General features: G+C 40.1%; 1 protein-coding gene across 1 annotated transcript in view; it reads left to right on the top strand.

Moving 5' to 3' along the window:
- The window catches only part of EXOC4 (exocyst complex component 4), an 805,586-nt gene that overhangs the window by 19,950 nt on the left and 757,932 nt on the right, over nt 1–27,704 (top strand). Inside the window, exons 2-3 of the mRNA XM_027538961.1 lie at nt 3,196–3,385; nt 14,307–14,501. Coding sequence (XP_027394762.1) covers nt 3,196–3,385; nt 14,307–14,501 — 385 coding nt within the window. The remainder of the gene's footprint in view (nt 1–3,195; nt 3,386–14,306; nt 14,502–27,704) is intronic.

The raw sequence follows: 27,704 nt of genomic DNA, 5'->3' as shown, positions 1-27,704 counted from the left end.
GCAGCAGAGATATGCCAGGCCTTGTTTAATTTTATCCAATTCTCACCTGCAACCCTATAAGGAAGGTATACTTACTATCTCCATTTTATAGGTGGGCAAAAGGAGATACTGTGACCGAGGTCATGTGGGAAGCAGCGGTGGATTCCAACCCAAGCAGTTTGATTCCAGAGTAGCCCGCAAATCTGTAAGAGATAGGAGCGTGATCTGGAAACAGACTGATGTGGGTTTTGAATTCCTGTACTACCCCTTAGGCTTCCTAGGTGGCGCAGTGGTGAAGAATCCACTTGCCATTGCAAGAGAGGCAAGAGGCTCGGGTGTGATCCCTGGGTCAGGAAGATGCTTTGGAGTACAAGATGCAACCCACTCCTGTATTCTTACCTGGGAAATTCCATGGAGAGAGGAGTCTGAAATTCCATGGGTTACAGTCCATGGGGTTGCAAAGAGTCAGACACGAGTGAGCCAGTGAGCATACACGCACACCCTAGCCCTTACCCTCACTGTGTGAGATGGGGCAAATTTACCGTTTTAAATCTCAGCTATGGCATCTGTGAAAAGGGAGAGGAAGCATGTTAACAGGACCCAGTCCTGTGGATTGAGCATACTTTCTATAAAATGTGCATCCTTCTAGATATTAGTGGCTATTATTATTGCTGCTTTCCTTTTCTCTAATTAAAAAACAAAGCACTTTAAGGAGTTCTGTGGCCATCCAGTGGTTAGGACTCTGCACGTCCAATCCAGGCGATGTGGGTTCAATGCCTGGTTGGGGAAGTAAGATTCCACATGCTTCAAGATCAAAAAACATAAAACAGAAGCAGTATTGTAACAATCAATAAAGACTTTAAAAATGGTGCACATAAAGAAACCCCAAAGCACAAACAAAACTTGAATGGTTTTGTCCTCTCAGAATGCTCTTATGCAAGAAATTTTTGACTAAAGGTGAATGCCATTCAGCCCAGTTTACATCTAGAGGATGAATTTCAGATGTGGGGGCAAAACATGGCACAGGCTATTTCCTTATACAGATATTTTCTCTGAAAATGAACATTGGAACCGAAACCCGCTTAGAGACCCAGTTTGCTCTCCTCTTCATTTCAGTAACCCTTTCGGTTTTCTGAATCGTTCCTGATGTGTGGTGATGTGTTACAGTGATAGCTGATGCCCAAGATAGCTGATGCTCAGCCCCGACATTTCCTTGGTGGTAGTTGTACTAGTAAATGTGAATAATGTCAAATGCTTGGCATGTTTCCTTCTGCAGATGGTGGGGAGGAAATCCTGCAAAGCCTTATAAAGATGGCAGACTGTAGTTTTGAAAAAAGTCTATGGCCGTTTGCTGTGAAAAGGGGGAACTAATAGTTAAATATCTAGGAACTCTTCCCTTTGGGACAGTTGATAAATTGAAGGCATTTTCTGATTGTGCTTTACTCTAGATTAACAGCCTGGAAGGTTTCAGATTTAAAGAGCAAAGTTATGTATCATACAAACAACATGATGACATGCTCAGCCACCCTGTACCCAAATATTGCAAGTAGTGTTGGTTGCTCTAGCTTTAAAACCAACCCCCACCCCCCCACCCCCAACCCCAAGGTCTCTACTCTGATGTACTTAATTAGCTAAATGCTTCTGTGCTGTTTTCTTCCTGGAAGTAGGCTTCGAGATAGTCTGGTGTAGGCTTACCAGTTGACAGAGGAGGACACAGGACCTGGCTTGGTAACGGCCTGCCTGCACGTCTTGGGCTCCCAATGTGTTGCCTTGGGTATATCCTGTACCGCTCCCCATCCAAGCGTCGCCTTTCCCTTCATTCCATTTCTGTCCCTCCTGTCCCCCCTTTCATGCTGGACATCATCTCTTGACATCCCTTAACACATTTACAAAATTCTTTTTAGAGGTTAGATTAGTATCAGACTGGCCTGCTGAATCTCCCTCTAAGTTGGAAGATAACGTTTTATATATTGTGTGACTCATGAATTAAGATCTTTTGCTCTAAATGACAGTTTGGAAAAGACCGTTTTACAGTAGTTTGCTTACACAAATCTGGAAGGGAATATGTGATTGATTTGCTGACAGACCATCTCCGAAAGCAGTTCTAATGATGGACTTTATAATTGATTGCATCCATCACAGAGAGCCTAAACTACCCCCTCCCTAAATTAAAAAAGATAAATGAAATAAAGTATGCTGAATGTATAAGCTGACAAATCTGAGGGAATTTAATGGAGCGAAATTACGGCAGCCAACAGATAAGAGAAAAAGATTTCTTTGTTACTGATTATAATACTAAATTAAAAAAAAATTACTCAAGAAGGATAATAGAGGAAACAAAGCTCTGTGGCCCATGTATCAAACTAAGTTATTGAAAGATTTTTAATAAGTGTATCTATCTCATTCACTGCTTATTGTTGATTCATATCAGTCTTGTTAGTGCTGTTGGAAGAATAGTAAATGCAGGGATGGTCTGGTAGTATAGCTGATACTATTGCTGTTGTAATGGATTTTTAGAATTACCATGACCTTATTTCTGGGTCGCTGGGGGCTCTGTACCAAATTCAGGCCATTTGAATGAACTGTTTGGAAGGCAGTTCCTCAGTGTAGAAGCAGTTTTACAGTAAGTATGCTTTTGGCTCTGTTATAAAAGACCAAGTGAAGGTGACATCAAGGAGTTCTGGGGCGAGGCTGCTGTGGGTTGGCCGCTTCAGTGGCCCGATGATGTGATGGCAGTAGCATGGTGTTCCTCTTGGCTTTTCCTCCCAGGATTATCACATGGCTAATGTCTGAATATCTGGGCTTTGTATAACGATACCCAGTGTTGGGAAGAGGAACCTGCTTCCTGTTAATCTGCTTGGAAGGAAACTACTCCTCGAAGTCCTTAGGTCTCATTGGTCAGACTTGTCACTGGTAAGGAACATGCACGTACTAGGGTTCATTCAAACAAATCGAGACGTGCCCCGGCTCTTACAGAGTTCACGCTGCCTGTTTCCTGATAATGCCCGGGGGAAAAGTGACGGGGAAGATTCCTTATCTAGAAAACATATAAATCCACTTACTAGGCTACTGGAATTTACCATGCAAATGTTTGATGTTTTCCCTTAGTAACTTGTTTCATTTCCTAGGTGCATGTGCTCTCACTGACTTAACTCTACTTGTTTCTACTTTCAGCTTTTAAGTTTGACTCAGCCTGATACATTCTGTCTTGAACAGGACCCTGTCTACCAGTGATGACGTTGAAGACAGAGAAAACGAGAAGGGGCGCCTCGAAGAAGCCTATGAGAGGTGTGACCGTGACCTGGATGAACTCATTGTACAGCACTACACAGAACTGACGACGGCCATCCGCACGTACCAGAGCATCACAGAGCGCATCACCAACTCCCGAAACAAAATAAAGCAGGTACGGCTCCATCCCTCTGATGGCCACGACTAGTGCATCTTCCATTGGTCCAGGTGTTGCAGTGGGGTTAATGACCTTAACAAGTGATTCAGGTTTTTTTTAGCCCACGCTGCAGAGGATCACAGAGGGCAGCTGGCCTTGCTTCTTTTCTCCCCTAAATCTGACCCTTGGCTTCTGCCAGGATTTTTGAGAAAGCCTGAAAAGGGAGCTGTTCTAAGACACTAGGGCCTTTTACTGTTGGAGGCTCTCGTTTTAATGCATCAGATGTAGTCACACATTGTGTGTATTGCTGTAGCAGTCGAAAATGTAAAAAACATTTGGTTTTGAGTGTGTTGCCCCATTTGAAGTCGGTTGTGATTTTCTCCACAGTCATTGTACCTTGTTGGTAGTTTTTGAGAAAATCTAACTCACAAATTATTTAAATATATAATAAAGTATTTATGAATACTGAAATTCTTGAATATTTTTCAGTAGTGACAAGCATGTCTTTTCATTTTGTAGTTGTCTTCCGTATTTTGGAGCTGTTCTTCTTTCGCTTTTTCTTTCTCACTTCTCTCTTCCTCTCCTTCCTCCTTTACTCTCTCCACCCTTCCCTCCTCCCCATCCCGCCCCCCTTCTCTTCTGTGATTGGTCTTTGAAAATCTTTTGGTTCCCATGTACCACATCTTTGCTTCCTAAAGAATAAAGTGGGTTCATAAGGAGTGTTTTTATATTTGGCCAAAGGATGAATTGATCAAATAAAGGTTGTGTACTGTTACATCATAGTTACATGGTTCTTGGCTATGTATTTCAAAGGTTACTTCTTTAATACCTTGTATGACAGCTCTCTGATAAATAACAATTGCTACCACTTACTGAGCACTGATTCTTTGCCTGGCAGAATTATGTCTGTTCCTCAGTCCTCAGATTTAGGGTCTGCACTCTGGTCTTCTTGCTCTGAGGTCCTTGAATTCTGGTTTTCAGACATCTTTTAAGCAGTACCCTTCCCTGCTCCCCCCACTCCCCCAGTTCTTCGCAAATGAGATTTTGCAGAATCTCAGCATCCCAGTCGCCTCTTGTTTGGTACTGGGGTGAGAGACGCGGAGCCTGATGCTGGGTCCCATCCTTAGCACTCAGCTGCTGACTCCCAAGCAGCTCTGTGGCCAGAGGGCTGCGTGAACCGTGTGAAGATTAGCACTGCCCTGTGCAATTTTATTGGTTCGAGAATTCTCTGGATGTACCTGCCCAGGATGGCTGTGCTTCCGATCTTCTCACATGTTTTCTTTCCTGCCTTCTAGACCTTATATTATGATGTGTAAGCAGGTATCGAAATGATTCTTCTCAGAATGCTGTTATATATGAGTTTCAGCCTTGAGTCCAGTTCCACAATCAGTAGGCTCTTAACATTTTTTGAAGCAATATGCTGACCTCTCTACATTTTAAAATTAACTGGGCATTTTCAAGAGGAATACTGTAATTCTTAGCTTTGACAAGTGGCGAGTTCATCCCATGGATTTATCTGTGCAACTAGGTAAAGCAATAGATCAGTCGCCCTAGATTTAAAGCGAACTGTAGTCTATTTTGACCCAGTATACTGAACTCAAGCGGGGTCAGAGAGTGAATGTATAGAGCTGCCGGCCTGCCGGCTTTGCCTCTGGTAATCACAGTAAGGGTGAAGGACCTCTTGGTATTTGTGTTTTACGATTAGTCTGCTTGACTGGAGGGACTTTGTCCTGGTCATCAGTGAGGCACTGCAGTGGCTTCTGGCTTGACTTCTATCTTTCTGAGTTGATAGCATCTCTGCCCAAAGAGTGTTTGCTGATACTGAGAAAGAGAGGCTCAGTTTGATGATTTCACACTTGTTTTAGTAGCCACAGTCTTTTTTTTACCATCCTCATTTTTAAGTAGGCTGGAGTTTAGAGCAAAAGGAAACCACAACAAAAATTTTTGTGTTTATTGTATTAGATAGTTGTCAAGTAAATGTCACATAACTCTGTGTTATGAGTTAGCTTCAATGTGGGGAAGAGAAAGAAAGGACTAAAATCTCTATCTAAGAAAGCCTTTAGTGATACATGGGAGAAGAAAGATTTTGGGAAAAAATGATAGGGAATTTGTTTTCATTGTATAATTGGACAATTTTGTACTGTGAAAGTCCATTCCTTATCACCAAGGAAACACTGATGTTTCCTCATTAATCTTTGCCCATCATTTTTGGCTTTTAATTGCACTTTAGATTATGTACAAAATAAAGGTATGTATATTTCTAAAGTAGAAATGGGGATGATTCAGTTCTCATTGGATTATATTATTTCAGAGCCAAGCAACATGTTGAGAACGTGTGAATATGAGTTGAAATTTTCTTTCTGTTCTCTGCCAAAAGAATGGGATGAAGATTCACTTAGTAAATATTTGTTGAGTGCCAGCTATGTGCTGGTGGTGTTTTAGATACTGAAATCTGTTTTAGATTTCCATATAATGGACAATATCAATCTTTGTACAATCATGGACCTTACATGCTAGTGGGAAGACACAGGAAAACAGATGCTATTTAGCATCATTGATTTAGTCTCTGTATATTAAGTATCTGGTTTGTGCTGAGCATTGCTGTGGGTCCTGGGATATATAAGTGAGTAAAACAGACAAAAATTCCTGTCCTCGTGGAGTTTACCTTCTAGTCAAAGAAGGCAGGCTATAAATGAGTAAGAAAGTATAGCAGATGGTAAAGAAGTGCTTTGCTTAAAAAGAAAAAGAACAGGGCATTGCTCTTTTGAATAGAATGGTCAGGGAGGGCTTCACTGAGGTTATATTCAAGCCAGCACCAGAACAAGGTGAGGGAGAGCCCGGAAAAGAATCGCCAGGAAGAGGGGATATCAGGTACAGAAAGATCCTGAAGCAAGAACATGATTGAAATTTGGGGGAGCAGCAAGATTGGAGCTGGAGCACAGTGGAAAGGAGACGGGGGGAATGGGAGGGAGAGGAGACGGCTGAAGGTTGGGGTGTCTCAGAGTGGGTCAGGTCACGTGAGGTCTCGATCATTGTAAAGGTTTGCATATGAACTCTTGAGTGTGATGGGAAATCATTTTAAGGTTTTAAGCACAAGAATGGCAAGCTGTGTCTAACATTTTAAAAGGGCCACTCTAGCTGCTCTGAGAATAGATTTTATAGGGGGCCAGGGAAGATGAAGATGTCCACATTCATGCTTTGTTACCTTTTAAAGCTTGAGAACATGGAACCGTTTACACTGTTTACAGCTTGGTATTTCACATATGGATTTGTGTTGGTAGAATCTCTGTCCTTGAGGATATATGAGTTGACAGATGGATTTGATTCTTTCCAGATGCCCCAAACTTCTTTATATCAGTCAAGCCCATTTGGAGTTTTTTCAGGATTAAATGTGTAAATGAAATGCCATGTATGATCAGATCAATTATGTGGATAAGTAAAATAGTTGGGCTGTCTTCTTACCATTGTATATATTATTATTGAGTACAAATGAGATGTTACTACATTAGAAAGCTTCAGAATCTATCGGATCTATCAGTGTCTCTTATAATGACTGTTATAGCAACACCAAGAATAGATGAATATGAATGGATATGAGTTGGGGACTTGGGCTGTGTGGGTAGGGATTGTTGGTAGTAGTTGAATTTGAGTGTTTCTCCCATCCTGTACTAAGTAGATGAGAAGACACCAGATTTCTTTAAAGATGCTAAGTACTCATCTAATGCTTATGGAAGCAGGTAGGCTGAAGCTGGGAAAGACTGAAGGTGGGAGGAGAAGGGGACGACAAGATGATATGGTTGGATGGCATCACCGACTCAATGGAAATGAGTTTGAGTAAACTCTGGGAGTTGGTGATGGACAGGGAGGCCTGGCGTGCTGCAGTCCATGGGGTCACAAAGAGTCGGACATGACTGAGTGACAAACTGACTGAGGCTGAAGGGAAAACACAGAAAATTGCCTCTGTTGTGATGTGTGCGCAAACTCTTTACATTTTGCCCCAATTTTGGCTATTCTGTTGGTGCTGAACCAAGCTGTTAAATCATTTTTCTTGCCTGTAATTGGAAATAACCATATGTGAATATTAAAGTGAAGTTGTTAGGGCTTAATCACTGAGTAATGTAACATTCATTATTTAACATTTACATAAAATAATTTTGTGACTTTTTATATGAAAGTATACATTGAATGGTGGAATTAGAGCAAAGCATAACCTTAGTTAATATAAAAAAGAAAGTCACAGGAGAATAAGATGATTTTGGTAGGAAGTTATTTTAAGCCCAGATGTAAGATAGAAAACCCTAGCTGCTCGTATGAGAAAGGGAAAAAATCTAGAAATGTGGGCAAGAATGAGATAGCATCATTGAAAATCTAGGCAGTAGTCTGGGTCATGAATGTGGTCACAGGAACTACAAGGGAACCTTTTCATTAAGTTTAACTGTATCTCTATTTGTGTTCTGTATCCAGACTCAGCAACTCAGAAGGATGGTGTTGCCTTTAGAAAGGGTTGAGTGGAGCCTCTCAGAACTTAAGTCCTTAAATTGGAAGCTGAAAAAACTAGGGCAAAAAGCATGGAAAGTAAGTTTGAGTGTAATTTAAAAAAGATCTTTAGTTCCAAAGGGCTTTTAAGCAGAGCAGTAAGTAGTGTTTCTGAAACTCATTCTTTTGAGATACTATCTATAAGACTGTGGAAGAAGTGGGTTGGACACAAGTAAGGAGGATTCCCATAAAAATTCTTGTATATAGGTTTGTTTTTACTACAAAAAAGAGAAAATGTGATACTTTTAGAAATAAGAATAGTGTTGATTGCAAGATTTCCATTTACCTAGCAAAAAATTCTAGCAAAGGGAATTGCTAGAATTCCCTTGTTTATAGGGAATTTTGCAGGGTATGTCTGGTCTACAGAATCAGTGAGGTGCTTGCACATTTGTTGGACTTTATTACAGATAATGCAATGCGTACACTCAAAGGCCTTCCCCTCCTCGCCTTATCTTATACTTAATCCAAGTTCAATGCTTTTCTGGTTTTAAGACTTTAAAGTTAAGGCCCCCCCCCCACCTCCCCCATGCCTCCATCAGCATCCTGCTCTGTCAGATGCTCCCACCGTGTTGTTCAGAGGCCCCGGTTTGTTTCCTCCTCTCTTGATCTTTCCCAAGGCAGGGCTGCAAAATCTTGAGATACATATATATATATATTTTTTTTCTGCTTTCTGTATCTCACATATCTATTCACAATGACCTGTTGGGCCCTGTGTTCTTTATTTTCTCTTTTTCTAGTAGTCTCTAATTAAAGTGAACTTAGTTCTTAACCATTTATTGAAACTGAAATTCCTGCTAATGAAATTCATTCATTTCTATTCAGCAGGTAATTTGGAGCAACTATAACCTTACTAAAATTCTAAGGAAGCAGAGGAAACTTGTGTTTGAGGAAGAGTTTCTTTACTTGGGTTTTGATGTCACGATTTCAAAAGCTTGACTCTTCATGGATTTATTTAAGGAAGAAACAGAGTAACAGAATTTTTGAATCTTGGCTATCTTGATAAATCAGAATGGAATTAAAATGCTGTCACCACATTTCTAAAAGAACAGGCATTTGAGAAATAAAGGCTTAGGTGGAATATGGTATCTTTCTTACATTTAAAAGATGCCATTCTTACATTTAAAAGGTGCCATTATTCACTGCTGGATATAGCCTTGTTTCTCCCCTCCCTATTTCAAAAATTTTATCTATTGAGCTAGAGTTTGCATACAGTAAAGTGCATTATTTTTAGAGTACAGTTCAATGAGTTTTGCCAAACGTATATATCCTTGAATGTATTTCCATTGTCTCAGAGAGTTCTCTTCTGCTTCTTTACAGGCAATAACCCCCCCCCCCCCCCCCCCCCCCCCCCCGCCTACCTCATCCTGCGTCAAATACTGATTTGAAATCTATTTGCATATATTTTTGTTTCTTCTGGAACGTCAGAATATACACTCTTGCGTCTGGCTTCCTTTGCTCAGCCTTAATGTTGAAATTCATGTTTCTTCCCTTTTATTGCTGACTGGTATTCCCCCCATCACCCCAAGTTTTAAAAGAACATTTCTTGTTAACTGTGACTTTCTGATCAAAAAGCTGAAGCCTCAGGGCAATTTAGTTTTAAAAGTTCTTGTAGCTTCTTATGTCTGCATCTTTGGCTAAATTCAACTTAGGGAATCATTTTGGTGATGTTCATTTTCCACACAGCCTGATGCCATCTCTCCTGCCCCCAAACCCAGCCACACATCCTACCTTCCTTTTTATTTTTCCTCCATTTAGTAAGCAAAAATGAGGAGTGAGCAGATTACATTGTATATATCCTGTATGAAATGCCATAATGGTCTTTTTCCAATCAGAAAGGAGTTTGCCAAGCTTTACTGACAACACTGTAAGTTTATCTCTCACTCTCTTGATCAAGAGCCTAGTTGGGTGTTGTATGACATAAAATTTATTTTTAACTGTTGCCATAGTAACCATTACACACAGAGGAAAAAGCTGAGACGTATAGAACCAAGGTGATATGGGCAGAATATCGGAAATTAGATTTTGATAGATTTCAACTAAGATTTAAAATAGAATGGATTTAATAGCTAGAGTTCTTAACCCAGGGACCAAGAACTCCTAGAGGGATCTAGGAATGGCCTTGAGAAATGTGTTCTAAAAAGTCAAATAAAATCACAAATACTGATTAAAAACCAGCTTTTCCCTACCTCATCCTACCATAAAACTAATTTCATACTTCAGTATGAAATTTCTTTCATTTTTTCCCCCAGATATTTGTATTTCTATATTTCTAAGTAGTAAGCTTATACTACTTTTCTGGATTTTTCTATTTTAGACATTATATGTGTTAATTGCTCAGTCATGTGCAACTCTTTGGGGTCCCACGGCCTGTAGCCCACCAGCCTCATCTGTCCGTGGAATTCTTCTGCCAAGAATAGCAGAGCGGGTAGCCATTTCTTTCTCTAAGACATTGTATATGAGGTTCCAGTTATGGTTCCCCCCCTCAATTTAGTTCACCCATCTCACCTCATCTTCCCTCATCCTTTCTGTATAGTTGTATCCTAGTTTTTGGTTAAATAACTGGTGCTTATTTTATTCAGTTCAGTTCAGTTGCTCAGTTCTGTCTGACTCTTTGCGACCCCACGAACTGCAGCACACCAGGCCTCCCTGTCCATCACCAACTCCCGGAGTCTACCCAAACTCATGTCCATTGAGTTGATGATGCCATCCAACCATCTCATCCTCTGTCAGCCCTTCTCCTCCTGCCCTCGATCTTTCTTAGCATCAGGGTCTTTTCAAATGAGTCAGCTCTTTGCATCAGGTGGCCAAAGTATTGGAGTTTCAGCTTCAACCTCAGTCCTTCCAATGAACACCCAGGACTGATCTTCTGTAGGATGGACTGGTTGGATCTCCTTGCAGTCCAAGGGACTCTCAAGAGTCTTCTCCAACACCACAGTTCAAAAGCATCAATTCTTCGGCGCTCAGCTTTCTTTATAGTCCACCTCTCACATCCATACATAACTACTAAAAAAAACCATAGCTTTGACTAGATGGATCTTTGTGGGCAAAGTAATGTCTCTGCTTTTGAATATGCTATCTAGGTTGGTCATAACTTTCCTTCCAAGGAGTAAGTATCTTTTAATTTCATGGCTGCAGTCACCATCTGCAGTGATTTTGGAGCCCCCAGAATAAAGTCTGACACTGTTTCCATTGTTTCCCCATCTATTTGCCGTGAAGTGATGGGACCGGATGCCATGATCTTAGCTTGTTTTATTCTAATGACATGAATGTGTGCACTGAAGCCATCCAGCATACTGTTTTGTTTGTGTGATATCTTTGTTGTTTTCCTTGGAGTCAGTGACTGGAGAATCACTTGTGTTTGTTTTGCATCAGTGTCCCCCTTTGCTGGATCCTGTGTATGTTCTCGTTTTCCTCTTAATTGATGGAGTGTATCCTTCAGTAGTTGGTGAGATACAGCACAAATGAGGTCTGTCTTTTTGAGAGCTTGCATGTCTGAAAGTGTCTTTATTTTTTTCTTCACACTTGATTGAAAGTTTTTCTGGGAAAGACTTCTTAAGATTTTGAAGAAATATTATTCCTTTGTCTTGTGGCTTTTAACGTTCCTATTGAGATATGTTCTGATTTACAATCCTTTGTGTGGGTTTTTTATTTTTTCTTCCTTTGAAAGCTTTTAGAACTGTATCTTTGTGTTCTTACAAGTCAGGATAAGGTGCCCTGGCTTTGGTCTTTTTTCATTCCATTGTCTTGAACACTTGGCATGCCTTTGCAGTTGGAAAATTCGTGTCTTTTGCTCTGGAACATTTTATCTTTTTTTTTTTTTTTTTCTCCCCTCTCATTTTTCTTCCCCTGGTATTCTTATTTGGACCTGTTGGAGCAATCACACAATTTTCTTTTCTCATCTACTTTCCTTCCTTTGTTTTTCTGTGTCTTACTCTTTGGAGATTTCAAGAGTCTCTTTTAATGTTTATTGGATTTTTTTTTTCCTATCATACTTATAATTTCTAAGAGCTGGTTTTCATTCTCTGAGTTTTTTTTTTTTAAATAGCATCCTATTCTTGTTTCACTGATGTAATATCTTTTCCCCCAAGGGATACTCATCATAGATTTCAAAAATTTCTTTTTCCTCCCTTAGTTTCTGTTTCCCTGCTCCACTCAGCACCTTTTTCTTTTACCTGTCTTCCATATTACAGGCTTTCCTTGACTGTATGGTGATCCTTGGCTGGCTCCATGGGGGAGGGAGGTGTACTGCACAGCTCAGAGCATGTGCTGGGACTTGTCTTGTGATGATTGGGTAGGGACCCAACAGTTTCCTTGCTGGAGCTTCAAATGTCACCATTTATAGGTCTTTTCAGTTGGTTGTTTTTCCCAGGGGAGAGCCATATGTTTCCCGTATCGGGGCTCAGAGTCAAGCTGAGTATTACTGGAGCCAACCCAGCAAGGAGGTTGAGGGTCCAGAGAGGGCTGAGGACCTTCCTTGTTGGTGGGTCCAGTTTGACCCCATCTTCCTGTTTCCTGCTCAGTGCCTGCCTCCCTCCTCCCAGTTGGCTGACATTTCCTGGTCCAGATTCTTTATAGTTCAGTTTCTTCAGATTGTAAACCTATTTGGCCAGGGTTGAGGGGAGGGAATTACACATCTGTGTGGTTTGATGAAGATGTTTGAGGACTCAAAATACTTTCAGCTCTGTACCTTTTTTTTTTGTTTGTTTTTTTGATAAATTGCTACCTATGGGTCTGCTGGCTAAGTTTTTTGGCCGCACTTTGTGGCATGTAGGCTTTTAGTTCCCCAACCAAAGATCAAACCCACAATCCCTGCACTGGGAGCATTGAGTCTCAATCAGTGAACCACGAGGGAAGTCCCTCCACCTTGAATTCTTGGTGCTTCCTTTTCAGTCTTAACAAACCCCACTTGATGCCGTCCATCTTCTTGTCAGTTTCCAAGTATTTCTTGCCATCTTTGCTATTCCCTCCTCTCTGTTCTCTCTTGTCTTAGTATTTTATGCTAAGAAGGAGTTATTTGCCATCTCTTTGGGATTGCAGGAAGAATTAGGTTCATTAGAAACTTCTTTGCCAGATTGTTAAAGAGGTCTATCACTCCCTCAAAAGCTAAGTCATTCTACTATGCTTATCAGGAGAGATTAGAGTGCCCTTACTTAGGGCTCTTTTTACATTGGAGAGTTTGATAAAAGTATGATTTTAAAAAGGATAAAAGTTGCCTTTAAGTTGTAGGATTGGATTAGATACTGTCTCAAGATACCTTCTCATTTTAGCATTCATTCATCCTATTTTCCATGTTTTTTGGAAAGATGTTAAAATTTAGTTTTATACTCATCAAAAAAATAGCGAGTCTGAGTGCCACGACACTAAATATTGTAGAAGAAGATACTTTAATTGTTACAAACATGGTAGACTTTCTAGAGTGATGGGAATGTCCTATACATTAATGAAGGTTTGAATTATGCAGATATGTATGCATTTGCTAAAACTCAAGTGATATCCCTTCATGTACCTCAAACAGAAAACCAAAACTGTAAACAAATATGAAATTCTAACTTAAATAAAGACACATATAAAAGAATATCAAGAGTATATAAAAGTAGTTCTGTAAATTGTGAAAGCTCATGATTTTTACTGTATCATGCTATAAAAATAAAAATTTTTAATTAGGGTAGGAAGTGGAAATACACTTATCCTGAACACTATGTCTACCCCCCTTGCTCCTCTTCTCCTCCTTCGTTATCAAGCTTTGCTTACCGATGCTGGTGCCAAACTGGGCAGATCTATGAGAATGCTGGCAACCGTCTTATTTAATATCTAAAAATCAGAATACATGGCAAAAAATTCTTGGCATGTTTTAATTCTGTTATTTCATGAGTGCCTCCGGATATGTCTGCTCTCCTGGAAGCTGACTTTACTTTCATTTTAGTCAGTTGAGATGAATGTCCAGTTCCTTGGTTATAAAATTCAGCTGAAGTTTTAGACCTCGAAGGATGAGCCAGGTGACTCATCAGCTGAATAGGAAATATGCCAGAAAGAATGGAGAAGGATTAATAGTGTGGTCTCTCAAATTAGTCACTCCCTTTTAGACATCCTAATTTAGGTGTGGAACATCCTATTTTCAGAGTGCTTTGTAGCCTGAGTAATATTTTTCTAGATTACTCAGAGGTTGGTTAGGAGTAATTCTCTCATCTCACAGGAAGGAGAATACAGAGACGTGGAGACCTAAGCAAGTGAATCTGTGTGTTAATCAGGATTAGAATTCCACATGTAGATTAGCCTCAGGAAAACGGGTGGCAGTGAGAACTACGGACTGTTACAGCGGTAATGGTGAAGAATACAAACCACACTGTAGGTTTAGTCTGGCAAGACTTTGCACTGACCCAAGATGGAAACTGTTCTGTTCCAGGTGAAAGAGAATCTGCTTTCATGCAAGATGCTATTGCACTGCAAACGAGATGAGCTTCGGAAGCTGTGGATTGAAGGAATTGAACATAAGCATGTTCTGAACCTGCTGGATGAAATTGAGAATATCAAGCAAGTGCCTCAAAAGCTGGAACAGTGCATGGCCAGCAAGCACTATCTCAGTGCCACGGACATGCTGGTAAGAGCACAGCCCACACTCCTGGGTGTTTCTGCTCAGATAGAAGAGTGCTTCCTTCTGTTCCCTCTGAATTCTGTCCCTCTCAGAGCACATGACAAACTGCCCTCTGGGCATTCATGAGCCCTTGCAGGTGAAGCCTGCCTGGTTCTCTTCCTGGTTTCAGTGTTTGCAGTGGTAGGCTATGGTTATTTACATCGTCTGCCTTGGGAACAATGGCAAGAAGTATGATGGTGAGAAACCAGGACCTGTCATGAATGGTGATGAGAGGTGTTAGTTGGAGTGTCAGAGGAAGATGATTAATGAACCCCATTTTGAAGAATGAAATCTGCATGAGAGAGAACTTTTGGAGATTTCTGAACTGTAGGTTGCACAAATTCTGTGAAAGAATGTTTAGCCTGTATCTTCGTCCTCTCTGCTACTTTCTGAATTAGAAGTGAAAATTCAAGAGAGGGTTGCAGCTGGTGGTACACGTGGCTGAGAGTCAGGATAATGAATAAAAAATTAAAAAAAATACAAATCTTGCTTCCTAAAAACCTTAACCTTCCAGGGCCTGTGGCTCTGAACAGGAGCTGCTTATTCTACCTCCTCCTCCCACACCAACTCCCCTGTATCCTTCTAACAGTTGTCTGGGGATGACAGAAACTCTCAGAAGCAGATGGACTGTATTTGGATTTTCTTTTCCACGATAGGTGAAGGTCCCTTATCTTTGTTTCAACAAATTAGATTGCCTGCAACTCTGGGAAGAAAAAAACCCAAAACACTGAGAGGAATTAGTGGGAGCAAAACAGGTTAAATCCTCTAAGTGGTTCTAATTCATTCTGACTTTCAAGAAGAATTTTGCTCGAAGTCTGTCTTAAGGTTTAAAGGAAACTTGATAACCAAGAGATGAGATGTGCCATGATATTCTCTCATATATTAAAACCTGGTTATGTGATAGTGAATTTCCACAGTGGAAGGAAGTTAATTATGGTCTTTTCTTCAGAGTGGCAAAATATCTTTATAGTATCTTTATAGTGTCATCTTCCTTAATAATGACTATATGGTGTCCAATAAAAAATTTACTTGCCTCTCAGCTTTACTGTTGGTTTATGTTAGGACGGCATGCGTGCAATGCAAGGCCAGCGCTTCAGTCACATTCGACTCTTTGTGACCCCATGGACTGTAGCCCGCCAGGCTCCTCTGTCCGTGAGATTCTCCGGGCAAGAACACTGGAGTGGGTTGCCATGTCCTCTTCTAGGGGATCTTCCTAATATAGGGATCGAACCCACGTCTCCTGTCTCTTCTGCATTGGCAGGTGGATTCTTTATCCACTGAGCCACCTGGGAAACTCAGGAAGGCATATATGTACTAAATATTCAAGACTCAGCAGTCAGAATGGATAAGCTTATATATACATATATATATTTGTGTAGCATATATACGTCTATTTGAACCATGATTTTTTGTACTGGGCCTGTTTTTAAGTTAGTGCCATATATTAAAAATAGGTTGTTAATGTTTATTTTGCTGTTACGTTCATTTTAGGATTTCAGATTTTAGGACTAGCCTTTATTCCTCAAGGGCTAATTTATTTAAGAGCTAATTAATGATACCATATATTTTTTTTGAACTTATTTTCTTAAGGACCTCATTAGATATTTCTGTAAATTCTGAGTTCTAAGTTGCAGAAATTCAGCTCTAGCTAGCTTAGGTAAGAGAATTGCTTTACCCATGTAGCCAGTCTGCTAAAAGAACAGGCATCTATGTTGAAGGCCATCTATATGGTCTTCCTGCATTAAAAAATTTTTTTTTCTATAGACTTTCTTCCACATGTGGGCAGAGTTTTGGTGTTTGGGGAAAAAGAAGGTTTGTAAGCTATTATGTTACAATTTCCAGCTGAAAATAATCTTCTAATTCAGAAATATGAGCGTAGGATCTATTGGTCACCTTGGATACTGTGATTGTCAGTTCTAAGTAAAACTGTGTGATTGAGGGACATGGGAGACATGGGGAGTTGGTTAAGAAGAAAGGGCAGTCACCTCTAGAAAAGAGTGAAGGTGAGAGAATTCTCAGAAGTTCCTCTTTTTGTCTGTTTGTAGTTCTTCACTCTGGATACTAATTTTTTGTTAGATGGATTGTAAATATCTTTTCCCAGTTGGTAGTATCTTTTTGTTGATGGTGTCTTTTATTAAACAGTTTTAAAATTTAATTCAACAATGTTTTTCAGTCTTTTTTTCCTTTGTTATATGACTTCTTTTGAGAAATTTTTTTTTATCCCACTGTCACAAAGAGAATTTCTTATACTGTTGTCTTTAATCCACTTAAAATGTATATGGCATGAACTAGAGATCTGATTTTACCTTCAGTATAGCTGCTTGGCTCAAGCCATTTATTGAATTCATTTCCTGCTGGTTTATAATTCTACCTTGGTCACATACCAAGTTTGCATATGTGCATGGGTCTGTTTCTGATCTCTCTATTTTGTTGGTCTTGTCTGTATCTGCACCAAAACCATGCTGTTTTAATTACTATAATTTTAAAATATATCTTGATAGCAGGTGAAGACATTCCCTCACTTTGCTATTCAGAACTATGCTATTCTTGACACATTTTATTTTTTAATTTTACTCTTTACACACTTATTGTTTATCTTCACACGTTTGTTATTTTACTCTTCCATAGGAATTTTAGTGTCCGCTTGTCAGGTTCCATTAAAAGCATGAGAGGAACTTTTAAAAACACTTTTTGGCCATGCTCTGCAGCATGTGGGATTGTAGATCGCTACCAGGGATGGAACCCCGTGTCCCTTGCATAGGAAGTGTGGAAACTTAACCGCTGGACTGCCGGAGAAGTCCCAACATGATGACATTTTGATTAAATTTAGGAGAGTGTCTTCTTTGTAATATTGTCTTTCACAGTTGTAATGTTGTGAACAGGCTATCTCTCATTTATTAAAGTTTCAATTTATGTCCTTTATAATAATAATGCTTAGTAATGGACTCCTTCAGCGACACTACATGTATTTGTTAGTTGTACTTCTGATTGTCAGCTTCTGGTTGCTTTTTAAAGCAGTGGCTCTTACCATACATTTCTTTAAACCTAATCTTCATCCTTCCTACTTGGAAAATGATGATTTATTCTTTAAGACGTGGCTCAAATTTCATCGAGTTTCTGAATGCCCTAGGTGATTAGATACTTATCTTATTTTTTAAAAAATGAATTATTATATATTCATTGTAGTATTAATGCTTAACATGAGTAAATTTATTTCCATAAGCTGCGTGTATTTCACAGGAATATAGTTGCTTTTGTTTGTATGGTAGGTCGTTAAGGGCAAGGACTATGTCTTACCTATTTTTGTCTACCCTGTACTTAGCATAATGCACTTTACATAGAGTTCACTGATGATTAGCCAAATGGGTAGCTCTGTGGAAGACTGTCTTACCAATAAATAGAAAAGGGCACTTCCTTTCTACAAGCTCGGGTCTGACTTTTTCCCTCTGATTTGTGGCTTTTGTTAATCTTTTTGTTTTCTTAATGGCAAAGTTCTCTCGTTCCTAACCTTTCCTTTCTACAGTGTTTAAATGAACAACAAAAGCATAATTATAATACTAGCTAATATGTATTGAGCCCTCACTATGTGCTGGTACCATTTTAGACACTGAATTCTTACAATACTCTTATGAGAGAGAGGTTTCTGATGTCCTCTCCATTTTCCAGATAAGGTAGTTGCTTTGCATGACCTGGGGGGTTAGCATTTCCTAACATACAATGAAGATTTCATGGAGGTGGGATTTAAGATGTGCTTAAAAAGTTGGAAATATTCTTCAGTTTGCCTTTTGTATGTGAAAAAATGGTAAGGTCTATAATTGCTTTTTTATTGGACTTCATATGAGAAAATAATCACATTGCTTTTCCCCGTGGTTATGTGCTCTTAGAAGTAAAATCTACTTAAGGCATCTCAAGAGTCCAAATGAAAATCTTTGCTAAAAGACATCACAAGAAAGTGAAGGCAGGACAGTCTAGTCTTTCAAACCCCTCTGATTTCCTTGGATCTTTTTATCAAAAGATTTTGCATTTCCATTTTAAGGCAGGTGCAGATGCCCAATAATTTAATCCTTCCTCAGGTTAATAAATCCAGAGTAAATAAATCAGTGGTGACCCACAGATCGTGTCAGCTCCTGCAATTCCTGCTTCACCATCAGAGTGGGCTGATGGCTACAGATGCGGCTTCTAGATGGGATATTTATTTCTTTTGATATGATAACCCGAGTATTGCATAAAATAATTAAATTGTCATGACAGGGGATGTCTGCAAATAGGCCTGGCCTTTTGTTTCCTCTTTCAAGGTAAACAGCTGCTGTTAGCTTATGAAAAGCTAAAAGTGATCCAGCAAGAAGCCTGTATCCGTCATGTTGAAATCAGAGACTTGATTAATATTGTAGCCTGTAGCTTTGTGATATGTACGGTTTAAATTAGACCTCTGCAGTCATTGTGCCGGGTTGATGCAAGCACATTAATGACATAATTTCTGGTTGCTGCATCACATTTCTGCAGTCTGTCCTTTGTATTCCACTCACATTAATTGAAGTAATTTTGCCAGTGAAGCGTGTTTCAAACCTCTGCATTTAAATTGAAATTTTAATTCCCTTATTGTCTTGAAAAGACGGCTGAAGATGCCTTGTTACAGGTTTCATTATCACTCAAAACACTCCAGCTGCTGGTTCTAATGTACAATGACTGATTAATTCTGGGAAGAATTATTAATATAAGAATAGCAGCTTCTTTCCAGTGGCGTGAGCCAACCAGGAAGGTATTTCATGATAGTTAATATTTTTACAAACTATTTTTTTTTTTTTAAGGAGAGTTTTGGGTGGAAGTCTGCATCAAACTGAAATTGCACAGATGAGCTTTGAAAACCACTTACACAAGTTCTGATTTATCAACCTATAGAAGTAAATTCATAATTGCATTCAATCAGTGGAAACCAAGCTCGTGCGAGTAGTTTTGAAGCACTTTAGCTGACAGTCACAAGGCTTGTGACTAAAATAATTTTTTCATTTCTAAGGCTTCCTGAGATTGTAGAGATTTTGAATGTATCGTGATCATTTTGTCTTTTTTATTTATAACACCTTTTTAAAAAGAATCTATAGCTGTATAGCCAGATAGGGATTGTTAACGATAATTATAATAGCATATTTATGTTGGCTGCCTTCTTAGAGGTCCCAGAGTGCTTTGCTGAGAGAATGGTATGGTGGAATTATTTCACTTACCCTATGAAATTGTGCCCACATTTGGGATAAAGAGAGTAAAACAGCTACTTAATTGCATAGTTTTCAAAGATCCTATGATAAAAATAACTCTATTTGTCATATTTTTAGTTTTCAAGATCCTTTGCAATTGTTGGATAACATTCAAGGCTGTGAATGTGAGCATGGGGCTTCCTGGGGGTCAGGTGGACCTGGGCTTGAATCCCAGCTTTGACTTTTACTAGCTGAATGCCTTGGGGCTAATTATTTAATTTGGCTTAGCTGAAAGTTGGAATTGAGAATAATTGAATGCCCTCAGGGTTGTTGAAAGGATTAAATGAAATATTAAGCTATTGGACTTCCCTGGCGGTTCAGTGGTTAAGACTTCACCTTCCCCTGCAGGCAGTGTGGGTTCGATCCCTGATGAGGGAGCCAAGATCCTACATGCCTCATGGCCAAAAAAAACAGAACATAAACAACAGAAATAGTAAGCTATGTATGTAAAGTACACCAAGTATCCATAGTAAGACCTTAGAAATGCTGTTTGTAATTAATTTGTTTACTGATACTGTAAGAAAGGATGTGGTGATCGCTACCATGTTAGACAGTCAAAAACCAGTCTGAGGTGGACTTGTTTTGAGCTAAGAGTTGAAGTGGGACTAAGTTAGGCAATTCTGATTCCTTTTCTTCTTGCCCCGAGTGAAAGACCACTCCACATTTTATATGGTCAAGGAATCCCTGCAGGCAGAGAGAGAATTTTTCTCAGAACACACATCTTTTCTGCTCTAACACATGCATGGTTGGATGACCAAGACCTCAAAGTTCTAGACCATGTTTTCAGGATCTTATGTGAACAAATTCCAGATTGTGTTATCAGTCACCTCTTAAGCCTACATCAAGAATATGCTCAATGGGTACCCACTGACTGTCCAGTGGTAAACAGTGTAATTTGTTGGTAAGCTACCCAGGATCAGTTTGTTGCAAAATCTAGTCTTAGGTGACCAGGTGTGTTAATCTGTTGGGTATTGTAGTCAGATGTAGGCCAGTTCACTTTCAGAGGATGCCTATCAAAAGTATTGACTTCCGTTGACTTTAGTATTAGAGTTGTTGTTCTTTCTGTCACTGCTTAGATGGCAGGACCAGTGGGCCAGTGAAGTTGGTCCCGTTGGTGCCAGTAAACCTGTGTCATTAGCAAATAACTCTATTCTCATTTTATGGATAGGCAAGGGGTGATCATGCTTCCATTATAAAATAATGTACAAGTAAGACACAAGGGGCCAAAATGCATATCCCCTTACGTGGCTTGAAAGTTTCTGAGATCTCACAGGACTGTTTTTTTCTCTCCTGAGTCTACAAGTGGTATTGAGATGAAAGCACTATGGCTATCAGGAGCTGAAACATTCTAGAGAACTTACTGGATATAACGTGAAGTGGTTCAGTGCCTGCAAAATGTTTCAGTATTCCATATAGATTTCTGTACAACATGATAAAAACAAATGTATCCGTGATCAATAATGAAATAGCCACCATTAAAACCCATCTGTTCCTAGTGTAGAATATTGATCTTAAAAACTGATGCCAAGATTCTATACTAATAATTGATCAGCAAAGAATTTGGCACGTGTTTTGATAGATGGACAAACGAATATGACAATCCCGTTGTTGGTACGTGGATCTGTGAAGGTGACCTTAACCTTGAAGGAGCTTACATGCTAGTAGAAAGAGACAGATGATGAGGAAGTAAACAGCATCTCATATCATGATCGGTACCACCAGAGTTCCAGGAATCCAGGGGCTGGGAGTGGGGAAGTATGGTTTGCTATTAATATTTTAATAGGCCGGTCAGCCGTAGCTGCTTTCAGCTCTCTTTGGGAACCCTGAATTGAAACACCTACATCTAATTTTCTTGGCAAAAAGATTAAGGAAAAGCTAAAAATAAAGTTAGTAAATGAATAACCTTGGTTTTTGGATCCCTAATTAAGTAAGTAGTTTTACTGTGGCAGCAGCATTTTTCTCCTGGAAAGTAAAAGTACAGGCTTTGTAGTAACTATTTTTCTCACTCATTGACCTTTTAATTTATTTTATTTTTTATTTTTTATTGGAGTATAACTGCTTGAGTGTATTTTGATGGTTTATGCTCTGCAACAATGTGAATCAGCTCTATGCATGTATCCCTTCCGTCTTGAGCCTCCCGTGTCCCCCTCTCCCACCCCCATCCCGCCCATCTAGGTGATGACTGAGCGCTGGGCTCAGCTCCCTGTGCTATATGCAGCTGTTTCCCACTAGCTGTCTACTTCACACGTGGTAGTGTATATATGTATATTTCAGTCCTACTCTCTCCAGTTGTCTCACTCTCCCCTTCTGCCCCGTTGTACACATGTTCGTTCTTCACAGCTGCGTCTCTGTTCCTGCCCTGCAAATAGCCTGTACCATGTTTCTAGAGCCTATATGTATGTGTGAATATGCAATATTTGGTTTTCTCTTTCTGACTTCCCTCTGTATGACAGACTCTGGGTCCATCCACATCACTGCAAATGACCCAATTTTGATCCTTTCTGTTACTTAAGTAATATTCCATTGTGTGTGTGTGTGTGGGGGGGTGGGTATTTACCCCTGCCCTTTTAATTTATGTTTGATTTTGAAGGCTGGGGTTTTTAAAAGCCACACTGTTTGATAGGCACTGGCTTATTGTAGTAGCTTCCCTTTTCTTTTGCTTTGCTTTTTGTATCTGCTTTTAATTTGCCTCTTTTAAAGCACATAGAAACTGTGTGTTGTTTCACTAAACCTCATCACGTTCAGCAGTTTTCAATTGGCTCACTTGGCTGTAGGGCAGTGGTTCCCAAACTCTGTACATCAGGGAATCCTTTAGGAACCCTAAAGCCCAGGTTGCACCCTAGGCTTGAAATCTCTGGGGATGGGACAGTAACTTCTGTAATTGTTGGCATTCTCCAAGTGATTCCAATGTTTGGACAGGTTTGGAACCAGTGATGTGGTTTATAGCCTATGCTGTAAAACAGACCAAAACCAATTGTCCTTGACTTCATTTAACACTTGCTCTAAGTAGTAGCTGGAAATAAAATATTTGTGTTAAGACAGACATCACGTGGCAATATTCATGTGTATGTAGACATGTTGAAGGTTGACTAAAAGTTACTTGTTGCTTTCCTCTAGTGCAGCTTTCAGATAGAGCTGATGCGTATCAGGCTCTTATTCTGATTTTGTAGCCTGATTATTTGGTCAATGTGAGTTTTGTTTACTGGGTAGATTAGACGCTCTCCAGAGTTGAGCTGACTTGGAACTTTTTAGAGCTGTCATTTTGGTGCTCTGACTTCTGTATCTTTACTGTGCGTTCTTTCTTATCTGACTTATTGCTGGGATTTAATGGATTGAAATTGGGGCCCACATTTATTGACAGGTGGTGGCTATGTCCAGCATGGTATAGTAAAACCAAAAATGGGTTGAAAAGCCAGAACTTCTTAATTCTAGTCCTGACCCAACAATTTATCAGTTTTGTGAGGTTAGACAAACGCATTGCTTGCTTTCTTCCAGTATCCTCTTCTGTAGAGGAATACTTAACCTGTCTATATTATAAAGTGGTGGTGAGAATAAAAATGAAATTTTGTACATGTGAAGTACTTTGTGAAATGGAAGGCAATATACAAATCTGTGGTGTAGGGAGCATGATTGTTATCACTATCACACAAAAGAAAGTGAAAGTGAAGTCGCTCAGTTGTGTCCTTGTGACCCCATAGACGGTAGCCTACCAGGCTCCCCCGTCCATGGGATTTTCCAGGCAAGAGTGCTGGAGTGGATTGCTATTTCCTTCTCAGGGGATCTTCCCGACCCAGGAATCGAACCCGGGTCTCCCACATTGCAGGCAGACGCTTTACCGTCTGAGCCACCAGGGAAGCCCACTATCACACAAGGCTGGGTGAAAAGAAAAAGTTGTAGTCCCAGGCTTGTCCTGTTAAGCAGCATTTCTCTCCTGGTACTGCCGTTACTGATGCATACCTGTTATAAGCAGATGAACTGTAATTGTACACGCTTATGTGTATGCACTTCAGGTCTGTAGGAGGAGTGATCTCAGTCAAGAATAACACAAAAGTGCTTTGCTGTCTTTGTCTGTAGGGACTTGTTGGAGCAGGATTTTGATGGGTAAGTCTGTGGCTAGCTGGGGACCCTGTGCGTGTGTCAATGGTGGCAGATGGCAGTGCTTGTCGTCTTTGGGATCCCTCTCTCAACCTGATGGTGGCCTGAGAATGCTGATTGGCAGTTTTGGTTGGCTTTGACAAGATAGGGGGAACTTGCCAAGGAAGTCTATTTTCCCTGAGATTCATCCCAATACCAATTACTTATGGTTGCCTACCTCCATTTTTTAAAAACACATTCACCTGTAGTTTATTTTGGTTTTTCTCAATAGAAAAGCACATCATCACATCTGCAAACAATAGGATTTTTGCTTTAGCCCCAAACTTCTGATTTCTTACAACTTTTTGTTCTCACATATTGGCTAAAACAGCCGTTGTTGTTGCTTAGTCACTAAGTCGGGCCTGACCCTTTGTGATCCCATGCACTGTAGCATGCCAGGTTCCTCTGTCCTCCACTTTCTCCCAGAGTTTGCGCAGATTCATGTCCATTGAGGTGGTGATGCCATCCAACCATCTTATCATCTGCCGCCCCCTTCTCCATTTACTCTCTATCTTTCCCAGCATCAAGGTCTTTTCCAGTGAGTTGACTCTTTGCATCAGGTGGCCAAAGTGTTGGAGCTTGAGGTTCAGCATCAGTCCTTCTAATAAATATTCAGGGATGATTTCCTTTAGGATTGACTGGTTGATCTCACTGCTGTCCAAGGGACTCTCAGAAGTCTTCTCCAGCACCAGAATACAAAAGCATCAATTCTTCAGTGCTCAGCCTTCATGCTAAAAGATGGTGCTGTGAAAGTGCTGCACTCAGTATGCCAGCAAATTTGGAAAACTCAGCAGTGGCCATGGGACTGGAAAAGGTCAGTTTTCATTCCAATCCCAAAGAAAGGCAATGCCAAAGAATGCTCAAACTGCCGCACAGTTGCACTCACCTCACACGCTAGTAAAGTAATGCTCAAAATTCTCCAAGCCAGGCTTCAGCAATACGTGAACAGTGAACTTCTGGATGTTTAAGCTGGATTTAGAAAAGGCAGAGGAACCAGAGATCAAATTGCCAACATCCACTGGATCATTGAAAAAGCAAGAGTGTTCCAGGAAAACATCTATTTCTGCTTTATTGACTATGCCAAAGCCTTTGACTGTGTGGATCACCACAAACTGTGGCAAATTCTGAAAGAGATGGGCATACCAAACCACCTCACCTGCCTCCTGAGAAATCTGTGTGCAGGTCAAGAAGCAACAGTTAGAACTGGACATGGAACAACAGACTGGTTCCAAATCAGGAAAGGTATACGTCAAGGCTGTATATTGTCACCCGGCTTATTTAACTTATATGCAGGGTACATCATGAGAAATGCTGGGCTGGATGAAGCACAAGCTGGAATCAAGATTGCCGGGAGAAATATCAATAACCTTAGATATACAGATGACACATATGCAGAAAGCAAAGAAGAACTAAAGAGCCTCTTGATGAAAGTGAAAGAGGAGAGTGAAAAAGTTGGCTTAAAACTCCACATCCAGAAAACAAAGATCATGGCATCCAGTCCCATCACTTCATGGCAAGTAGATGGAGAAACAGTGAAAACAGTGGCAGACTTTATTTTTTTGGTCTCCAAAATCACTGCAGATGGTGACTTCAGCCATGAAGATGCTTACTCCTTGGAAGAAAAGTTACGACCAACCTAGACAGCATATTAAAAACCAGAGACATTGCTTTGTCGACAAAGGTCCGTCTAGTCAAGGCTATGGTTTTTCCAGTGGTCATGTATGGATGTGAGAGTTGGACTGTGAAGAAAGCTGAGCGCCGAAGAATTGATGCTTTTGAACTGTGGTGTTGGAGAAGACTCTTGAGAGTCCCTTGGCCTGCAAGGAGATCCAGCTAGTCCATCCTAAAGGAGATCAGTCCTGGGTGTTCATTGGAAGGATTGATGCTGAAGCTGAAACTCTAATACTTTGGCTACCTGATGTGAAGAGCTAACTCATTTGAAAAGACCCTGATGCTGGGAAAGATTGAGGGCAGGAGGAGAAGGGGACGACAGAGGATGAGATGGTTGGATGGCATCACCGACTCAATGGACATGAATTTGAGTGAACTCCGGGAGTTGGTGATGGACAGGGAGGCCTGGTGTGCCGCAGTGCATGGGGTGGCAAAGATTCGGACACAACTGAGCTGACAGCCTTTTTCATGTTACAGCTCTCGCATCCATACACGACTACTGGAAAAACCATAGCTTTGACCATACCGACCTTTGTCAGCAAAATGATTGTCTTTGCTTTTTAATATGCTGTCTAGATTTGTCAGTCACTGTCTACAGTGATTTCTGCTTCACCCCAAATTCTATCTCCAAATCTTGATTTGGCACCTGTGTGTGGAGAGCCTAAACTTTGGTTAACAATGAGAACTGAAGATGAACAGATCATAAGATTAGGAAGAAAGAAGGATTTTTTTTTGGAGGGGGGGGCTTTTCCATAAACAATTACAATCCTTATCTTACAAGATCTTAGGTATAGTTTAATTTCATTAGGAAAGTGATTGTTGACAGAGCTCTTAAAAGTCCATTTAGAAAAAAATAAGGCTCTAAATATGGCATTATGCATCAGAAGCCTGAAATAACTTTGGACTTGAAATTCTACTTCTTGAATGTTAAGTAAAGAATTCAGAATTTTAATTGTGAGGTGTTCCAAAATATATATATACAAGGATAATTATCACAATAAGATTTATGGAAGTAAAAATAATTAGCAATTACTTAAGAGGGAGTTGGTTTAAGTCATTTATGGAATATTCATATTATGGACTAGTATGAAAACACTAAAAATCATGTTTGGTGATGGGTGGATATTCCCAGTATATTGCCAAGTGGGGAAAAAACATATTGGAAAGTAACTGTTTTTTTGTAAGAACTTTGTGTGGAAAAATAATTGGTGTCAGGTTAAAATTTATAACTTTATCTGACTGGATATGGATCTTTCCTGTTTGGTTTTTCTGTTTTTCAGGTTTTTTTGATTGTGCATCTATTACTTTTGTAATTTTAAAGAAGAATAAAGATAAAGAATAGATATTTGGGCCCCACCTTTCTTTTTTTTAATCTGTAAAATTGGAGTGGGGCCTCAATCTTAACAATTTTTAAAGGCCTCTTAAAATAGAAAATTCTTGCTGCTACTGCTAAGTCGCTTCAGTCGTGTCCAACTCTTTGCGACCCCATAGACGGCAGCCCACCAGGCCCCACTGTCCCTGGGATTCTCCAGGCAAGAATACTGGAGTGGGTTGCCATTTCCTCCTCCAGTGCATGAAAGTGAAAAGTGAAAGTGAAGTCGCTCAGTCATGCCCAACTCTTAGCGACCCCATGGACTGCAGCCTACCAGTCTCCTCCATCCATGGGATTTTCCAGGCAAGAGTACTGGAGTGGGGTGCCATTGCCTTCTCCGAGAAAATTCTTAACCTTTCATTTTTCAGATGCTGTCATTCTGTGCTAATGGGATGGATATCTTAGAAGACCTGGTTCCCAGTCTTTACAAGAGGAAAAAAAAAGATTGGCTTTAATAAAATATAAGAATTAGATGTGGTAGAATGCTCTAATGTTTAAGAAAAAGCAAAAATAAGGGAGGACCTTCAGGAAAGGTTAAATATACTTTTAAAGACTGGTGTGCTTTTATTTGGCTTCCCTGGTGGCTGACAGTAAAGAATTCCCCTGCACTGCGGGAGACCTGGGTTCAGTCCCTTGGTAGGGAAGATTCCGTGGAGGAGGGCATGGCAACCCACTCCAGTATTCTTGCTTGGAGAATCCCCATGGACAAAGGAGCCTAGGGTTGCAGAGTCAGACATGACTGAG

The sequence above is a fragment of the Bos indicus x Bos taurus genome, chromosome 4 (genome assembly GCF_003369695.1).
Source record: "Bos indicus x Bos taurus breed Angus x Brahman F1 hybrid chromosome 4, Bos_hybrid_MaternalHap_v2.0, whole genome shotgun sequence".
NCBI lineage: Eukaryota > Metazoa > Chordata > Mammalia > Artiodactyla > Bovidae > Bos > Bos indicus x Bos taurus.
Note: the sequence above shows the minus strand (reverse complement) of the source record. Positions and strands in the feature narration are given on the sequence as shown.